The sequence below is a fragment of the Physeter macrocephalus genome, chromosome 13 (genome assembly GCF_002837175.3).
Source record: "Physeter macrocephalus isolate SW-GA chromosome 13, ASM283717v5, whole genome shotgun sequence".
NCBI lineage: Eukaryota > Metazoa > Chordata > Mammalia > Artiodactyla > Physeteridae > Physeter > Physeter macrocephalus.
Window position 1 is genome coordinate 86,691,184 of NC_041226.1, and position 18,797 is coordinate 86,709,980.

An 18,797-nucleotide genomic window follows, 5' to 3' on the forward strand; every position below is an offset into this window, starting at 1 on the left:
TGGCAGTCGGCCAGGCTCCCCGGGCGGCCCGGGGAGGGGGCGGCCCGTGAGGAACGCGGCGTCGGGTCGTGTGGGCGCCTCCCGGTCAGAAGCCACAATAGCAGCTCGTTAACAGCTCAGATTAAGGACTTTGTCAATTACCTCTGAAGGCTGCACTGGGCGGATTAAATGCTTTTAAAAGTGCTGCCGATGGAAAGGGGCGACTAAGAAACCCCTCCCGGCGCAAATCCCTCCTCTCCCGGGCAGAGGAGGAGGCGCGGGCTGAGGCAGCGCGGGGCGCGCCCGGGGAACAAGGGCGATCGGCCGGGAGCGCGGGCAGAGCGCGGAGCGGCTCGTACTCGAGACCGCGGCTCCGGCGGCTGCCGCGGCGGCGGAGACCCCCATTCAGCCCGCGGGCCGCCTGGGCTGGGAGGCGTCGGGCCGGCTCTCCGTCCGCGAGCGCCGGGACTCGGGCCTACCGACTGTGGCCGAAGCGCCCCCAGAGCCGGCCTCGCGGGTCGGGGTCCGGAGGGGGCGGTGCCTGGTGGCTGGAGGCTGCGGGACTGGGCGCCCTGGCCCCGGGGCCCGGGCTCAGACCTCGGAGACCGGCAGGGGGCGCGCGCCGGCCGGCCCACACCCCAGGCCCCGCCCGGGTCTCAGGGTGAGCCCAGCGCCCCGGGCGGCCAGGAGGAGCGCGGCGCCGCTCCCCAGACACGCCCGACGGCCCACGCCGGGCGCCCACGGGGCCCGCCCGGAGCCGCGCCCCCCGCGCACGGCGAGCTGGCGCGGGTTCGGCCCGGGAGGAAGTTTGCGAGGAGGCGGCGCCGGGGGCTCTCGGGCCGCTCCGGAGCCGGCGAGGGCCGGGCTGCCCGCGGCTGTTTGCTGCTCTCCGGGCTGGGCCCGGGGGTCTGGGCCGGTCTGCCTCCTCTTTATTAGGCTTTGGGGAGGTGGAGTTTATCGCCGTCCGCAGTGTGTGCGTGTGTGTCAGAGGGAGACCGGGGGAGCAATAAAAGGCAAAGAGAGTACGAGACAAAAAAGACACGGAGATTGAGAAGGAGGAGGGAGGAGGGAGGAGGGAGAGGAGCGCGCAGGGGGAGGCGCGGGAGCCGGGAGCGGGGACGGCGCGCAGCGCGAGCGGCGGGCAGGCGGCTGGCGGCCGGCGGCTCTCGCGCTCCCGCTCCCGCTGTCGCCCGCACACACCCGCGCACACGCCGCAGGCACACACGCACACCCGCACACCCGCACACGCACGCCCGCTGGCCCGGGCCGCCCCGGCGCTGGGCACCGAGGCGGGAAGCCGGCGAGCAGAACGCGCCCCTCGTCCGAGCCCGCGCCCACGTCGGCGCCTTTGCGCTCCGCAGCGGCGCGCCTCGCCCGGCGTCCCCGCCAGTCCTGCCGGAAGATGGTCAACGACCGGTGGAAGACCGTGGGCGGCGCTTCCCAACTTGAGGACCGGCCGCGCGACAAGCCGCAGGTACGCGCGGCCCGGATCGTGGGGACACGGGGCGGTGGGCGAGGCGGTGGCCTCTCTGGCCGGCGGGCTGGGCACCCGGGCTGGAGTTTGGGGCGTACCCCCGTGAGGCTTGACAGGCCCGGGTTGGGGCGGGCCCCTACTCTCCTCCTCCTCCATAGGAGGCTTGAACTTGGGGTTCAGGCTGCGGATGGGGGCGGCACCCCTGCAGAAGCCCCCTTGCTCCACAACGGACTCAGGTGCACATCTGCGCAGAGGCGGTAGGGGACCTATGGAGTTTACAGTGTCACCGGCCCTTAAGTGTGAGTCTCCGTTTCCTCATCTCTACAACGGGCATCTGAACCACTTACTAAGTATTCACCCTGGGCAACCCCTGTGCTAGGCGCCTGGCATGCGCCCCCATCTCCTCTGAATCCTCACACTTTAGTCAGCCTACCCCCGACCCCATACAGTAGAGAATCAATAAATATTTGCCTCATGTAAGAGCACTGGATATTGCGATTCTCCAGCTTTAACACAAGGAAAGTAAGACTCAGCGAGGGTTGCTTCTGCCCGCGGCTATGCAACTCTGCTGGGATTTGAACCTGGATCCTTGGGCTCCAGGTCTGTTCATTCCACCCTTCCTGCTGCCTCTTCAGGGGCAGTGGAGGGTGCCCAGGGCTGTGCCCTGGAAGGGGGTGAGGGCAGAGCTCCAGGGCTGGCCAGAGAGGGGGCTGGAGATGGGAAGCTGAGTGGAGGGGCAGCCCTGAGGCTGCCCCAGGCTGGGCTGCCAAGGGACTGGGGCAGGCAGGCGAGATGAGGAGTCCGCTCGGCAAGGAGAGGAAATAATGGAGCTGCCCGTTTTAAATTTCAAATTTCTCCCAGACAGATGTCATTGGGGAAGGAACAGTTCTTGTTTGCAGCGGCAGGAAGGGGGTGGCAGGGGCGGGCCTTGGCGGCCCCTCACTCTCAGGAGCGGCAGCCTGCGCATTCTGTCTGGAGTGACACTGCCGTGGCATGCCTCCACACTTTGCAAAGCCCTTTCCCAACCGTCTGCACAATCTCACTTTCTGCAGCAGCCTGCGGGCTAGGCAGGGATGCACATGCCCACGTCACAGGGGGATGGTGGCTCAGAGAGGTCGAGGCATGCACCCAAGTCACACAGCATGTTAGCAGGAGAGCAGAGATTCAAAGCCAGGTCTGACCCCAAGCCGCTCCCAGTGCCTTCCCGGGCTGGTCTATTCCTCTGTTAAATCAGGTGCACACCCAAGCCAGCCCCAGACAAAAAGTCCTCTCCTGCTGGGATCTGACTTTCTCCCAGCTTAGCAAGAGCAGTCTTACCTCCTCTACTTGTTCAAGCCATCTCCAGCCTGGCCCACTCTCCCTTCCCGTTAGTTTCCTTACAGGTACTGGTTGCTTGTCATCTTGTCCTTTGCCAGCCTCTGGTCCCACACCAGACTGCCCATTTCCAAACCTTTGCTGTCTCATCTTCCCCCAAACACACACACACACACACACACACGCACACGCACACACACACACACACACACACTTCACTCAGGAAAACCCTACATATACTTCAAAACCTACTCAGATACTCAGATGCCACCTCCTCCAGGAAGCCCTCCCTGATGCCTGGTGGCTCTTCCTTGAAGTCCCAGCAGCATTTAGCCTGTGCTGCTCAGCTGCCGTTATCTCTCCCTGCCATGCTCCCTAGCCTTGAGTCCCTATTCCATCAGGAGCTCCCTGTGGACATGCACTCCTTCTGGGCCCCCATCCTGAGGTCTCCCCCTGAGTCCAGTCTCCTGTCCTTCCATGCAGCTCAGGTTGGGAGCTGAGGAATATTTGCTGAATTGAACTGCATGAAGCCCTGCCAGGAGGAACTGTGGGAGAGGAGCCAGCAAGTGCTGATGTGTCTCAAGGGGAGGTGGCTTCTGGGGGATCTATTTGAAATGTGGCTTTAAGGCCTGCTGGGCAGGCCCCAGCCTCTCCACTGCTTCCTGGAAAATATATTCCAGCTGACACCAGGCCAGAGCCCAGCTGTCTGCCCCTTGGCATTGGAGGCTGCTGAGGGCTTGTGGTCCTAGAGGCCTGGGGCCAATATCAAGCACCACTTCCCCACTCCACTCCTTTGGTGATCCAGCATATAGACAGGCTGTCCTATGCCAGCTCCAGGCTTGCCTGAAGCTTCAGATACGAGACAAGGCCTTTCCTGTGCCCACTGTTGGAAGAGAGAACCTCACCTGCCCTGGTTCCCTTGGGCCTGGCCTTCTCTCTTCCTTTGCTTCTCCATTAGTTTCATCTTGACTATTGACATGCTGTGTGACTCTGGATAAGTTACTCCCCCTCTCTGAGTCTGGGCTTTACCATCTGCAAAATGGGAAGAGCAATCCCTGCTTCCTGCTCACTTCACAAGGGCTGTTAACGAGGGCCGAGTGAAATACTGGTGTGCTTTGCAAACTGTAAAGCACTGTGCACCCTTGAGGAGGGTCGCTCTCAAAGCAGCCTGTCCCTTTTTACAGGCTGTCAGTGTCCTGATCTCCCCTTTGCCCACCAGGGAAAGAAACTTGACCACCCAGTTCCTTCCAGAAGGGCCTGGCTGAGGTTCTTTAACAGGGCACTTCCTCCAGAAAAGATGCCAATGCCACACTCTGAGTGCCAGCTGGGTTCATTTGCAGATCTCTCCTTTCTTAGTCAAACCACTCTGGGAGGTTGGCGGCAGGAACGATCAACCCATTTGACAGATGAGGAAACTGAGGCTAAGAGAGCCGCGGCCAGGACTTGAACCTGGGTCCTCCAGGGTGGCCGATGAGCCTTATTGGGAAGATGCAGGGAGAGACGCTGGCTGCCCTTGGCTCAGCCCACTCAGGCACATTATGTAATTCCCAAGGAGAGGGCTCCAGCGCCCAGTGCGTGGTCCCAGGGCATGCTCAGCACCCACTGCCATTGAAGGGCCTGCATCCAAGTGTTGCTGTTTCAGGGACAGCCTCAGGCCGGCTCTGTCCCAGGCCTGTCTGGCCTCAGCTCCTCATTTGCTGGGTGACGTTGGACAAGGTGCCAACTTCATTAGAACGTCCCTTCTCCCCTTGCAGAACGAAGGGGGTCTCACAGCCTTAGGGCAGGAGATTACAGTGGAATATTTGCCAGGAGTTTGGAGTTGCTCAGATAAAAGGATCTAGAAATAGACATGATTCTCCTAGTCTTGGAGTGTGGGGCAGGAGGTCACCCTGTAACCTTCTCCCCCTGTTGCGGGGAGGGGAGGGCTTTTTTCTGAGCAGTCCCTGAGGACTGCTGTCCCACTCCACAGGGAGGTCGACCTCTGAACTATCCCAGGCCATGTCTCCTGATATTTTCAAAAGTTTGAAAAACATTCCAGAAAGGAAAAAAAAAAAAATTCTCATTGGGAAGTTCTTCTTGATGTCTAACCTAAACCCTGCTGCATTTAATTCACTCAGTGACTATTTATAGAGTCCCTACCTCATCTAGGAGACGTAGCTGTGAACCTGTGCCTCGGGAGCTTAGAGGGAGGAACAAACTCACATCGTGGGCTTATTACAAACCACGATGGACACTATAAAGAAAACAATACACGCCTCTGTTGTCTTGTTGCTTGGGGTTTGGGTTGAGGTCACTGTGCCTGGGTTGAGAGAGAAGGAGGGTGAAGTAAGTGAAGAACAGGGGCTACAAGTCAAGGACTCCTTCCTTCTCCTTCTATTTCCTGGGCCCCTCCTCTGGCCACGGGCTGCCCCACGGAGCTCACCCGCTAGCCCAGTGGTGTGGCTGTGATGGGGAGGTCAGGAGGCCAGGGGAGGCCAGGGGTGGGAGTGCAGAGACCACTTCCCCAGGGAGGTGATGCTTAAGCTGAACAGCATTTGCCAAATCTGTGCTCCAGGGACACCAAGGTGTGTTGGGGGAAATGACAGAAGCCAGGCAGGTGGAGGGAACCACCAGGCGGAGGCCGGAGGAGGGCAGCAATAGCTGAGGCCGGTATGGGGGAGGTGGGATGGGACCTGCTCCTGGGCCTCCGCAGCCCTGGAGGGGTCTGAGCACGAGTGTCCTGGGCTCTTTGCTCCCAGGAGCGTCCCTGGCCACCGGGTGGGGAATTGGTTGGTGGTGCGGGAGGAGGCAGGGAGGCTAACGGGGAGATGGTTGTGGTGATGTAGAAGCAGCTGACAGGGCTTGGGCCAGGCCAGGGCTGGGGGCATGGGGACAGAGGGGACCAGGGGATTAGAGGAGGTGGAGTGGACAGAGCCAGGTGCTGGCTGAGTGCGGGGTTGAGGGAGGGGAGCCCAGGGAGGTTTTGGAGGGGGCGGCTGGTGACGCTGGTGCCACCCCCGGGTGGGAATCTCAGGAGGGCTCAGGTTTGGGGTGGAGCGAGCCTGGTTTGGGGCTCTGTGGGCTGGAGGCCTGGAGCTGTGGGGGGTGGGGAGGGTGAGCAAGACCCTCACAAGGAACATCTGGAGACCCTCCCTCATCTGAAACGGACCCGGAGCTGAGTGCCGTCTGGGGCGTGACAGAGCTTGGGGGGCTTGGAGCCTCCGGGAGGGGGCGGATGTGAGCAGCTCCCAGACCCCTTCTCTTGTCCCCTAGAACACCTCTGGCCACTCCCCCCTGGCGCCTTCCCGGTGGCCTGAGGCTTCAGATGGCCCTCAGCATAGGTCACATTAAGAGGCAGGACAGGGCTTCCCTGGTGGTGCAGTGGTTAGGAATCCGCCTGCCAAGGCAGGGGCCACACGTTCGAGCCCTGGTCCGGGAAGATCCTACATGCCGCGGAGCAACAAAGCCCGTGCGCCACAACTACTGAGCACACGCGCCTAGAGCCCGTGAGCCACAACGAAGAGTAGCCCCCGCTCGCCGCAGCTAGAGAAAGCCCGCGCGCAGCAACGAAGACCCAACGCAGCCAAAATTAAATAAATAAAATAAATGAATTTATTAAAAAAAAAAAAAAGAGGCAGGACAGGGCACTCTTCCTCAGGGCTCATAGAACAAGCCAGCGAGCCCTCTTCCCAAGTCTTTGGAACCCCAGAATTTTGAGCAGAACATCCAGCTCCTCATTTTAGGGGGTCTCTGGGATCCTCCTTCTGCCAGGGTCAGGGGATCAGAGTCCAGCCCAGGTCAGAGGTCATTTGCCTGGCCGTGGGAGCAGATGTGGGCTCCTGCGGAGAGGCGAGGAAGACTCCCCCAGGGGCTCTAGGCTGGGCGGGGGCTGGGCTGCCCGCCCCCCTGCGTGATCCATGAGCCCATGTGCAGCTCCGAGTCCCTGCTGGGCCCAGAGCACACACCACGTCCCCCTTGGTTTTCCCAATGCAAAGCCCCGCACAGCGTGTTTCTGCCACTATGAACAGCCATGCTGCCGGTGGCTGGGGTGTGCCTAGCAGATGGGGGGCTGGGAGCAGCCTTGCCTGGCCTCCCCCAGGGGGGAGACTTTCTTCTTCCCACTTTGGTACAAGGAGTGTAGTCTCAGCCTACCCGGGGGACCACGACCCAGCTTCCTTAAAAAACAAGGAAGAAGAGGGGGTGCGGGCTGGGCGGAGCGCGGTGGCCGGGAGCCCCTGCCTCCAGAGCGCTCCTGTCCTCCGCCAGCCCCCGTGGCCACCTCTGGAGGCTAGGGAGTCAGAGGAGGCAGCTGGGACGGACGCGCCACCCCTCGACCGAGGCAGCTCTGGGGCTTCCTGCCCGCCACCTGCCCTGGCACGAGCCCATCCTGTCCTCACCTCGGGTGGGACTTCCCGGGCAGCCTTGGACCGTGGGCCAGCGCTGGGGGTCACACAGGGCACGAAGCCACATCCCTCCAGCCGGGAGCTCACACAGGTGTTTAGTGCCAGCAGTGGGTCTCAGACCCTGGTTCCTCGGAGGCCCACCGCCTGGGGTACCTTCCCGATCTCCAGGCACCTTGCCCCGGAGAGGCGGGGGGGCCCTGTGTGCACCCTCCCGCCTCCCGCAGATCCCAGGGGTGGGGGCACCCGCTCCGCCCCAGCCAAGGGCTGATGAGTAAGTGCCAGACCCACCCCCCCGCACGCTCCGCTGGGCTGCTCACGCCCGAAGCCCCCCCTTACCACCTCGGGCAGATTTCTTTGCAAGGCACGTAAGCGGCAGCCTATAAAAGCGACCAGCACTTCATGTTTAAGTCGATCTCTGAAGACTAAGGCTCCTCTGCCGAGTGGCCTGCTGCATCTCCAGGCTCGTCGCCCCCCTGCCCCTCAGGGGACACCCCGTAGCCTTCCCCAGCCCCCGCCCTCCTTCGCACCCTCTGTCTTCCCGCCAGGGACCAAGGGCCTGGGTGGAAGCGGGTGCCGAGAGGGCTGGGAGCCTGGGACACAGGAGGGGCGAGGCTGGCCACTCTGCCTCGCCAGCTGGGGACCTTAATGCCCTTCAATGGAGGACGTCGCTCAGAGCTGCTCGGGGCAAGGTGTGTCCCAGCGGACTCCGGGAGGGGCCTGACAGGCACTTACTTGCTGACACAGGGTTTGTGTCTCAAACCCCGGTCACGCTTCTGGCAGAGGCCGGAATGGGGTCAGATGGCTCAGCAAGCAGCCTCGGCACAGATGGGCGATTCCAGAGTCACCCGGGCCTGGGCTCAAATGCTGGCTCTCCCGCTTGCCTCCCGTGTGACCTTGGGCAAGGCTCTTCTCTCTCTGAGCTTCAGTTTTCCCATCTGCAAAATGAATCCAGCCACAGCAGGGGGGTGTTGGAGGTTTCAGGGCCAGGGACACGGGTACGCACTCAAGGATTAGCGGTGATAAGGCAGCGCCTGCCCGTGTGGAGCGCGTTGACCCACAGTGACGGGGATGGGGCGGCCTGGCGGTGGCCTTCATTCTCTGCCAGGCCGTCCCAGCTGGGCACAGGGCTCAGCGCGGAGGCCACGGCCTCTGCCCTGCCACGCACCGTAGGCCGCGGGGCCTTCGCCTCCTCCCCAAGCCAGCAAGGCCACCGAGAAATGACCTAGCCCATCTGCTTTGCCCTCCGTCAGCCCAACAGCCAGCCGCCCTGTGCCTTTTGTGGGGTGGGGGGGCTCCTGGTCCAGGGCAGGTTTCCTGGACCTGGGCCTTGCGGGCCCCCAAGTCCCAGATCTCCACAGCTTTCATCAAATTCCCAAGGGGATCCGTGCCCCCAAAGAGGGTAAGAATCACAGCCCGCGGGACACGAGCTCCCTCAGGGCAGGGCTGGGGTGATTTTCCCTGATTGTCCTCCTCAGGGACTGGCTCGGAGCCTGGCTCATGGGGACACCGAGGGGTACTGAGCGGTGTTTAGTGAACGAACGAAGTCAAAGGTGATGACTGTATCGGTAAATGCCACCGTGCGGGGAGGGAGGGCTCTGGGCACACCGAAGGAGAAGGGCTGAGGAAACAGTCCTGGAAGGGGTGACATCCAGCTGAGCCCCGGAGGAGGAGGTCAAGTTGAGGCCGGTGGAAGAGCAGCAGAGGAAGTGGGTGTCTCGGGCTAAGGAGCAGCCTGTGCAGAGCGGACTCCTCAGGGTCTGGCTGGAGTAAATCCTGTAGGTGTGCGGAGCCCGGCCTGGACGTGCCCCCGGGGCCTGGGCAGGGGTGGAGAGGGGAGGGGTGGAGCGTTGAGATCCCGTCATTGCAGCGACAGCCTAAGGAATCCTCTCCCTCATCTTGCCGACAACACAGACCCCTGCCCTCATCCTCCTCTGGTGCCAGGTAGGAGATTCAGGAGTTACTTGTAGAATTTGAATTTATGGAAAAGAAGCTGTTTGCTCTACCGTGTTTTCTCAGAGTAAAACGCAGGATGTAAGAGGCTATTTTATATATGACCAAGGAAGGAAGGAAAGTTGTCAATTACAATTGTAAGATTCCCCCCAAACGTCGGAGATGTTAAAATGTGAAGGGAAAAAAATAAACAAAACAGGGAAGGTACATCCTGGCATCAGGGACACAGAAATAGCACTTTGCGAGGAAAATAAAAAACCCAGCACCTCCAGATGCTCTGTGCACATTGATCATGAGATAATCAAAGCCGCTAATTTCGATTGCGTAAACACAGCATGACAGGCACGGCTCCAAGTGCTTTAATATACTAACCCATTTAAAGATGCGTCTCGGATTCAGAAAGTTGAAAATGTGGGGAAATTCCGTGGTAGGAGATGCCTCGCCCTGGGAGGAGGCAGGAGGCTGAGGGTCCAGTCTGAGCTCCGCTTCTAATCTGCTGTGTGACTGTGGGCAAGCCCCTGGCCCTCTCTGGGCCTCAGTTTCCCCGTGTGTCAAATGCTCAGTGATCGCTTTGCAAGCTCCCTTTGGGCCATGCGTGATTCGGTCCAGCGAGTCTGGATTTGCTATACATCACGGTGCCTCCTTTAATTACAAGCTGCTCTGGGTTCCAGCTTCCTTTGTTCTTAGTCCCTACTGGGTCTGGGGGATGGAGGGGGTGCTTTGTGAAGAAGTGGGGGGGGGAGGAGGAAGGAGAGGAAAGGGGGAGGGGAGATGCTCAGGCGGCCACCCTCTGCCTGGGGACCCGTGGCAGCCTCGTGCGCCTGCAGCGGCCTCAGGACTCGGGATGTGGATGCCCTGGGTTGAAAGGGACCTTCAGTGACGGGCGCCCGTGGCCCCAAGGCACTCATTCCGCTGAGACAGCGCAATGATTTGTAGCGTCTCTGCTGTCACCGTTACAGCTCTCTTCCTGAGTCTGCACAGCGGGTACCCGCATATGGGGTGGGCGTGTCGTTATTGCCCCCATTTTACAGATGAGGACAGCAAGGCTCAGGGGGGTGAAGTCCCTCACCCAAGGTCACCCCGCAGGAAATGACAGCTTGGGGACCTGAGCCCAGCCCGTCTGGCTGCAGAGTGGGAGTCTCCACCTCCCGCCCTTACCAGACCCAGGAGGGCTCCACGTGGGGAGATGTGCCTACCCCAGGCAGGCCACGTGGGCCAGGGCAGGGGCAGCGAGGGAAAGGCGCCTCTCTCTCCATCGGTCTCCCCAGCTCTGCCTCTGTTTCTCTTGTCATCCCCTCCATCTTTGTCTCCCTACAACTTTCGCTCTCTCCATCTTGCGATCTTTGGTGTGCTCCTGTCTCTGTCTCCCCTCTGGGACTCTGTTTCTCATCTCTGTGTGACTCCCTTCCCCCGTCCCCAGGAAGGGGACCCTCTGAGCCTCGTCCAGGCCTCACAAAGGCCAGAGGCCCCGTCCTAGGGCTGCCTGGGCCCTCGTCACCGGGCAGAGCTGGAGGCCCCGGTCTGCCCCTGATGCTGCGCCCTCTCTCTCCCGTCTGTCCCTCTGTCTCTGTGTCCACGCGCCCCGGGCTGGCCCACAGCGGCCGAGCTGCACCTACGCGCTGTGCTCCGTGCTGCTGTCCCTGGCCGTGCTGCTGGCCGTGGCCGTCACCGGCACCGTGCTCTTCCTGAACCACGCCCATGCGCTGGGCACGGCGCCCCCGCCCATCGTCAGCACCGGGCCAGCCGGTGCCAACAGCGCCCTGGTCACCGTGGACAGGGCCGACGGCTCGCGCCTCAACATCCTCATCGACCCGCGCTGCCCTGACCTCGCCGACGGCTTCGCCCGCCTGGAGGGTGCCCAGGCCTCTGTGCTGCAGGCGCTGAGCCAGCGCCAGCCTGAGCCGCGGCTGGCGGCGAAACAGGAGCGGGAGCTGCTGGACACCTTGGCTGACCAGCTCCCCCGGCTGCTGGCCCAGGCCTCGGAGCTGCAGGCGGAGTGCGTGGGGCTGCGGAAGGGGCACAGCACGCTGGGCCAGGGGCTCAGCGCCCTGCAGAGCGAGCAGGGCCGCTTCATCCAGGTAAGGGTGGGCTCCGCGCCTCGGGGTCGGGGCAGGGGTGGCGGGAGTCAGGGGCACGCCGGCCCCGCTGGGTGCCTGAGGCCCGCGGCGTCACTCCATCCCCACGTGCCCCGGGGCCAGGGGCCGTGGCCTGTCCCGTCTACGGACCAGCAAATGAGGCTCAGGCAGGTGAGAGTGTCATCAAAGGCCACACAGCTGGCGTGGCCGGGCTTCAAACCTTTACCTGAACGCCTTCCTGGTGACCTGGGTGTCTGTGTAGCATCCACGGCATCCAACAGTCGAGTCAAATCCAAGGCTGGAGGGGCTTCCCAGGCGCTCCAGTGCAGGCGAGACACGGGCGAGGCAGGACGTGGCCTCCATCAGGCTAATGGAGGTTCAAGGTCATGTGGCTGGTGGTGGCAAGCCCTCCCCCCAGTTGTGCCACGTGGCCAGAGAGGGCTGCACCCCCTCCCCAGATGCCCCCGTTCACTGCCATTTGATGCCCACAGCTTTCCAGGGAAGGAGGGACCAGCTGAGGAGTTCAACCAGACCCGTAGACTGTCCTCACCACCTCCACCCCACCCCCGCGTCCGCCCCCTCCCAGAGCCGAGCCAGGTCCCAGCAAGCACCGGGTAGATCTGGGTGAAGGGTTTCCAGCATTGCCCACGCCTGGGGCACCAGCAAGAACTTTCCCCTTCTTAGGATCGGAGATTCAGGATCATCTCATTGGCCCTCTGCCATTTTCCAGAAGAGAAAACTGAGGCCCAGAGTGGGGCAGTGATTTGTCCAGAGTCAGGCCTGGCATCTGGCCTCTGGAGCACTGCGCAGCCTCCAGCCCTGTACCCCACGCCCCCCATGACTTAGGTCCTTAGGGACTGGGAGGCGAGCCGCACCACTGCCATCGGTCCCAGCCCCTTCCAGACACCCGAGATGACCAGGCATTCGGTCACCCAACAGCTCAAGAGCAATGGGCCTTTTCCCTCCCTCTGAAGGCTGCAGCTGGAGGAGTTACGTCTTCCTCATCCTATCTGGGCGACCGATGGGAAGGCGGCTTCCCCACCCTTGGGAGGGGTGCTCAGCTGCCCTCCTGCCGCACCCCCTCCATCTGCAACATCCCCGCCCTCCTCAGCAGGGCTCGGGGAGACCTCCAGATGTCTGGGGGGCTCTGGGTGCCCCACCCCACCCTCCACATGGCTCAGCCCCTGGTCAGCCAGGCCCGCCCACAAACGCTCCCCCGTAGGGCGGGGGTGGAGGATTGGGGGGAGGGGCCCGGGGTCTCCCACCGGCCCACCTGTGCGGAGGCCTAGAGCTGTTCCTGTGAGACTAACAGCTCTTCTGGGACCCAGCAGTGCCTTGGCTCACCTGATATATTTACTTCTCACAAGAATGTTTAATTTGACTCCTCTCCCGCAGACTCCAGGTGATTTCAGAGACCATGTGTCTCGCAGAGTTAGGTCGCCATACCTCCTAGTTCCCCTTGTGCAAGCTCCCCAGACCCTTAGCTGACCAGCCCAGACCCAGGTCTTTCAAAGCAATGCCCAGAGTCTCCAGAGCTGCTTGTTAAAAGATACGTCCCTAGACCTCACCCCCAAACCCCGCCAGGGTCCCAACAGTTCCACAAGCACCCACCCGGGTGACACGTGTGCGCGGATGTCGGAGGCCCGCTGGCCCGGGAGCGGAAGAGCTGAGAGGCTCTGTCCTCGCGATTGGAGTCAGCACAGTGAAGGCTCCACCAGGTACCAGCTGTGGGACCTTGGGCATGTCAGGTGCCCTCCCTGGGCTGGGCCTCCTCACCTGTAACACAGGGACAGCACAGTCCATACCTGATAGGATGCTGGAGCTCGTGGCTGTACAGGGCTCGGCTGGCGTATGGCACGTGCGAGGGGCTGTCTGCACACGGCACCTCTTTTATTATGGTGGTGGAAATTGTTTGTAAACTGAAGTTTCAGCCCATGGGGGACCGCCACTGAAAATCTCTTTTGGGGTCCACACCGGGTGTTAATAAGCACGGTGCAGCACAATAGCCCTAGGAGGAGGGGATCATCACCCCATTCTACGGAGTGACAGACTGATGCTCGGCGCGGCCAAGTGCTTTGTTTAAACTCAAACAGCTGAGAAGTGCTGGAAGCAGCAACTCCGATTTCACTGCCTCTAAAAGCTGCCAATTCCTCTTTAATGCATCTGTGCGGCTCAGCGAGCAGGGACTGACTTTCCCCATTAATTCGGGGCATGTTTATAAGGACATTTTCAACTTTAATCATTTGCTGGTTTAAACTGAGGTCTTCCTTGCCCGTTAGCAAGAGCCAGCCGTGCCTGAGTTTCTCGAGCGTGTCTGCATTGTCACAGAAGGATGGGCAGTACTGATTCGACTTAACCAATGCGCCTGGTGATCTTTGCTGCCCACACCCTGCAGGGTGGCCCCCCGCCCCTGCTCCCTGGGGCGGCCTGCATCCCTCTGCAGGGCTCCCCCGACAGGGCCTGTCTACTGGACTCTGCAACAGAGCCCAGGGAGAAACCCACCACCCTGCCCCTACGCTCTCTCCGCCCCTCTCAGAGCCTCTCCCCAAGGCCTCAGCCCCACTGAATCATCTGCTCGGTAGAGGAGAAACTGACAGGGCAACTAAAAGCTTTGCAGGGCCCCTGCTTCCAGACAAGCCGAGAATCATATTTTGTAAACTGCCGGCACTGTGTATTTCTGCTTTCCTTCTTCGAACGAGCTATTATTATCTGGCAAGTGACAGATTCAGTGTGTAAAGACCCAGCCTGCTTCCACGCTCGCTGGCTGCAGTCTGCCCGTGACCCTGTCTCCCCTCCTCATGGTCCCAGAGCTTTCCTTTCCTGCCAGGCAGCCCGGGGGACCTCTCCTTCTGGGCCTCAGTTTCCCCATTTGTAACAAGCGGATGACGCCTCAAGCCCTCCCTCCTGGCAACAGTGTTGGGGGCAGGTGAAGGGGTGGACACCAGAGGGCCCTGGAGAGTCAAGGCCATGGAGCATGGGTGGGAGTGCAGGCCCCAGGGCCCCACCTGTCCAGTGCAGAGCCATCACCTCTGCCTTCACAGCCTCGCGGGGGGGGTCAGAAGAGACGTTGGGTGAAGGTGTTTTGTAACCTGGAAGGCGCCTTGCAGTGAGGTGGGCACCCAGGTACTGAGTACTGAGTGCCTGCTGTGGGCCCCACGCCGTGCTGGGCCCTCCCCACGTTGTCACTGGTCCCCGCAGCACTTGGGCCAGAGAGGCCAGGTTATCCCCGTCTTCAGGCTTGGTTAATCACTCACCCGCAGCTGTGTAACCGGCCGACGGGTGAGTTGGGGTTTTGAACATCAGGGCCTCCTTTAGTCAGCTCACTTGGGCTGAAGGCACAGAAATGGATGAAGAACAGGGCCTGGGGGCGGCGGGGGCACAGGTGTCTGCTGAAGCCACTCTGTCTCCTCCCACGTGAGCCCCTGCCCTCTGAGCACTGGGGCTGAGACAGCCTCGGATGGGGGCCAGAGTAGGGCAGGGGCTGCCATCCCACCAGGAGCCCACCTCCACCTTTGGGTCGGCTGTGTGTCCACCAGAGCCCCTGCCACCCTGGCACTCCACCCACCGCTGTGCTCCACCCTCCCGGAGCCCCACCCACCCGGAGCTCCACCCACTCGGAGCTCCGCCGAACCCTGTGCTCCTGTGCTCCGCAGCTTCTCTCCGAGAGCCAAGGCCACATGGCTCACTTAGTGAACTCCGTCACTGATGTCCTGGACGCCTTGCAGAGGGACCGAGGGCTGGGCCGGCCCCACATCAAGGCTGACCTTCAGAGGGCGCCTGCCAGGGGATCGCGGCCCCGGAGCTGCGCCAACGGTGAGTGGGGTGGGGCTGCCTTCCTTGGGTGACCTGGGTACCCAGGTTCGTCCCCACATTGTCCCCCACCTGCCCCACTAACAAGGAAACACTGCTGCTGTTTGCTGAGGACTTCCTGCTGCTGGGCGGCACTGAGCGCCCTACCTACACCCTCCTGTTGACCCCTCTCCCAGCCTGATGAGGCAGAGCTCATTGTACCCATTTTCCAGATGAGGAAAGTGAGGCTCAGAGAGGGTGCTCACTCACCAGATTCACCCAGGGAGAGGCAGAACCACGGTCTGACCCCAAGGCCAGCGCTCTGGAGCCCGCTTGACATTGCTGGATGGACAGACAAGTCAGAGAGACCCGGGGACGGCGCGGGGGGCCGTGACGGGGGGACACGGGTGCCAGGCCCAGTGCCCTGACGGCCTTCCTGTCTCAGGCTCTCGGCCACGCGACTGTCTGGACGTCCTCCTGAGTGGACAGCAGGAGGACGGCGTTTACTCTGTCTTCCCCACACACGACCCCGCCGGCTTCCAGGTCTACTGTGACATGCGCACTGACGGTGGCGGCTGGACGGTGAGTCTCCGGGGCTGTGTGGCCAGCTCGGCCAGGCCCCGCTTCCTTTGGGCCCTGCAGATGGTCAGGGCAGACCCTGGGGTGACCCAGGAGGCTGTGCACGTGAACCCGCGGTGCTCCGAGAGGCTTCTCACCCAGCCTTCCGCCCTTGGCCTGGCCCTGCCCGGGTGCTCCGGCTACGCAAACCTGCCCGTAACCTCACCAAAGATCTCCACGTTCAGAGAAGCTTGCACAGGGCGAGTGGAGGTCGTGTGCCGACCCTTGGGGGCCCATTCGGGTGGAGGTCTGACCACGGAGCCGCCTTCCACTCCCTGAGGCTGGAGCCTCCACCCACTCCCCGAGCAGCTGTGCCGGGGGTGCTAGGGTTGGGTCCTGGAATGAACTGCTGCTAATGTGAGTTCAAGGGCTGACTTTTTCTGTTATTCAGTAGATGGTGCGTGTGCAGGAGATAAAAGGGGTAGCACAGCTGCTGCGAGCATAGACCCTGGTGGTCTCCTGGCAAGGAGCCGTCGTGATTTCCTTGGCCTTCTGGTTCCTGCCTGGGAGGAAAGTGGGAGCAATGGAAAGGCAGGGGTGAGACAGCCGTAGGTGGCCCTGAGACCTCCCCAGTGCCAGGAGAGAGGGGTGGAGGTGGCGGGGCAGAGGCCCCGGCTTGAAGACCTAGGGGTCTCCAGAGCTGCCAGCTGGGAAGCCCCTTCTAGAGCAGGGTCGGCCCACTGGTCTCCCACGGTCTCTGTCGCAATTGCTCAACTCTGCCTTCGCGGGGGGAACGTAGCCACAAAGCGAAAATGCCTGGGGGCTGCATGGGGGCATGCAAGGGTGAGGGCGACATCGTTAACCATCGAAGCAGGAGGCGAGACGGGGAGGCCCGAGCGAGGCGGGTGGGCAGGGGGCAAGCAGATGCTCTCGGGGGGCAGAGCCTGCTGTTAGGAGCTGGTGGGAGAGCAGCTGAGAATCCCCCGAGGACCCCGAGACAGACCTACCTCTAAACCTCTCTTCAAGCTCCAGAGGAGAGAGTTTAAGTGTACTGGATTCACATTCTGGGCCTAAAAGCGCTTTTGTTTTCCTAACTCGGAACATCTGAGTTATGGCCTTTGTGTCTGGGAACCCCTCGGCGGGCAGAACAGCTCCAATGCACCAGCCAGAGCCCAGAAAGCAGAGTTAAGGGTTAGGAGAGGCTAAGTGAAACACCAAGACGCCGGCCTGGGCCAGGCATCTTCCACTCCAGTGGACTTGAAATCAATCTCCTGGGGAGTCAATCCGGATTGGGGCCGGGAGGCGGGTAATTCCTTGGGCCCTGGCTTCAGGGGCGATTAGAGGGGAGTCGATGAGGTGCGCCGGCCTGCTCAGTGCCCCCTCTCAGACGTCCGGATCAGCTGGCCTGGAAGAAAGGCGATTCTCAGCTGAGAAGTGCTTGCGAGGCCGATAGACGTTAATATCCATTTGGGATTCCGTCAAAAGCAATCTTGTCCCAGATACCTCTGGGCGTCTGTCAGGCTTACCTCCCTGCCACACGGAATCGCTCGGAAACTCAATTGTTTGGGAGGGAGCTGGCCGCCGCCTTTCTGGACCCCGATACCATCCATCCTCATTAGGCTCCACGTCCAAACTGCCGGGCCTCAAGCGCCAACAGCGGTGGACGGGATGCCTGGGGCTGGACACGTCAAGCGGAGCCTGCTTCCCAGAGAGCCGGCCGCGCCGGGCCCTTAGGGACGCTTTACAGTTTATGTACCACGGCCCTGCCTGGCACCGTGTCAGCCCTCCTCCAGCCCCTGGAGGCCAGCAGGGCAACCTCGGAGAGGGCAAGAGATTTGTTCAAGGCCACCCAGCAAATAAGCAGCCCAGCCTCACGCAAGTCCGTGGAACTGACTGTCACACGGTGTCACCTGTCAATTCATGGGCTCCACCACAGGGCGCCAACCACAGGCCAGAAGATTCCGCAGCAAGCTGCCAGCCTGGCAGGGAGCTGGGCGAATCAGCTGACTTGTGTGAGGGCTGTGGAGCCCCTCACGCCCCCTGGGCTTACCAGAGAGGCTTCTGCACGGGGAGTTTGGAGCTCTGGCTGGGTGAGGCAAGACGGTGTTCCAGGCAAAGGGAACACGTGCGGGGTCAGCAGGGAGGTGGCAGGGCTTATTCTGGGACCGCGGTGGCTCCGTTCCACTGGTGTATGGCGCTCGCGGGGCCGGGGCCAGGTGGAGAGGCAGGCAGGGCCCGGGTCGAGTGGCTTCTGCAGGTGCCATAGGAATCGGGCTTTTACCTGGGGGGCAGAGTGGTCTCCTGCCACCCTCAGAATTCCCCACGGAGGGAGTGACCCAGAAACGTCGGGCTGAGGGGTGCAGGGGGCGCGTGAGTTCCTCGGGCCCTGAACCCTTGCTGAGGGCGTGGGAGTCGCCACGTGGGAATGAGGTCGGGGACAGTTGGACACACGCCTCAAGGTGGCCTTTCCGCCGATGTGGCCACTGGCCCTGGCTGAGCCCCAGCCCCGCTCGACACTCACCAACGACCCCAGTGACCCAGGCCACAGAGGGTCACGCTGATCAGCAAGGCCACTCCTGAACCTAAGACATACACCCAACCCCACCCCCGCCCCAGAAAAGAGGGGGGAAGCCAGGAAGGAAGGGCTGGCCCCTGCTGACCTGTGACCCTGCGCAAGGGGCCCAGCTTGGTTGCCGGGTCCTTTGGTAGGCCTCCCGGGTCTACCCCTCATGCTCCCTTTTTGTACCCGTCACAGGTGCGGCTAAGCAATCGCTGCCCAGGTGTTACCCGTCTATGTCCCAGCCAGGCTTGCACTCCGCGGGGCAGCGACTTGTCATCCGGTGGCCACTGTAGCTCAGGGGTCCGCAGGGTCCTTGCACACCACCTGTGCTGCCTAAATACTTGCCGGACAGGTGACTGCTGGCATCTTCTGGCAGCGTAACTTCACCTTTCGGATCCTCACTTTTCTCATCTGTTAAATGGGTTAACGTAGCGCTCTTCATGGTGGGAACAGTCAGAATCCTGCACAGGGTGCTCACCTGTAGGGAAGGAGCAGGGGAAGGGGGAAGGGACAGCAGGGGTCCGTGTGAGCCTTGGGGATTCCCTGCCAACAGAGGAATCTGGCTCCACCCTGCAGGATCTTACCTTCAAGCGGTGTTTTTTTTTTTTTTTTTTAGATGTTGGGGGTAGGAGTTTATTAATTAATTAATTTACTTTTTCTGCGTTGGGTCTTCGTTTCTGCGCGAGGGCTTTCTCCAGTTGCGGCGAGCGGGGGCC

The 18,797-nt window shown here is 61.7% G+C and overlaps 1 protein-coding gene across 1 annotated transcript in view; it reads left to right on the forward strand.

Annotated features, from left to right (window-relative positions):
* The first annotated feature begins 1,381 nt into the window (after positions 1-1,381).
* The window catches only part of FIBCD1 (fibrinogen C domain containing 1), a 38,068-nt gene continuing 20,652 nt past the window's right edge, over positions 1,382-18,797 (forward strand). Inside the window, exons 1-4 of the mRNA XM_024126478.1 lie at positions 1,382-1,453; positions 10,698-11,177; positions 14,828-14,987; positions 15,409-15,545. Of these exons, the coding sequence (XP_023982246.1) occupies positions 1,382-1,453; positions 10,698-11,177; positions 14,828-14,987; positions 15,409-15,545 (849 nt within the window). The remainder of the gene's footprint in view (positions 1,454-10,697; positions 11,178-14,827; positions 14,988-15,408; positions 15,546-18,797) is intronic.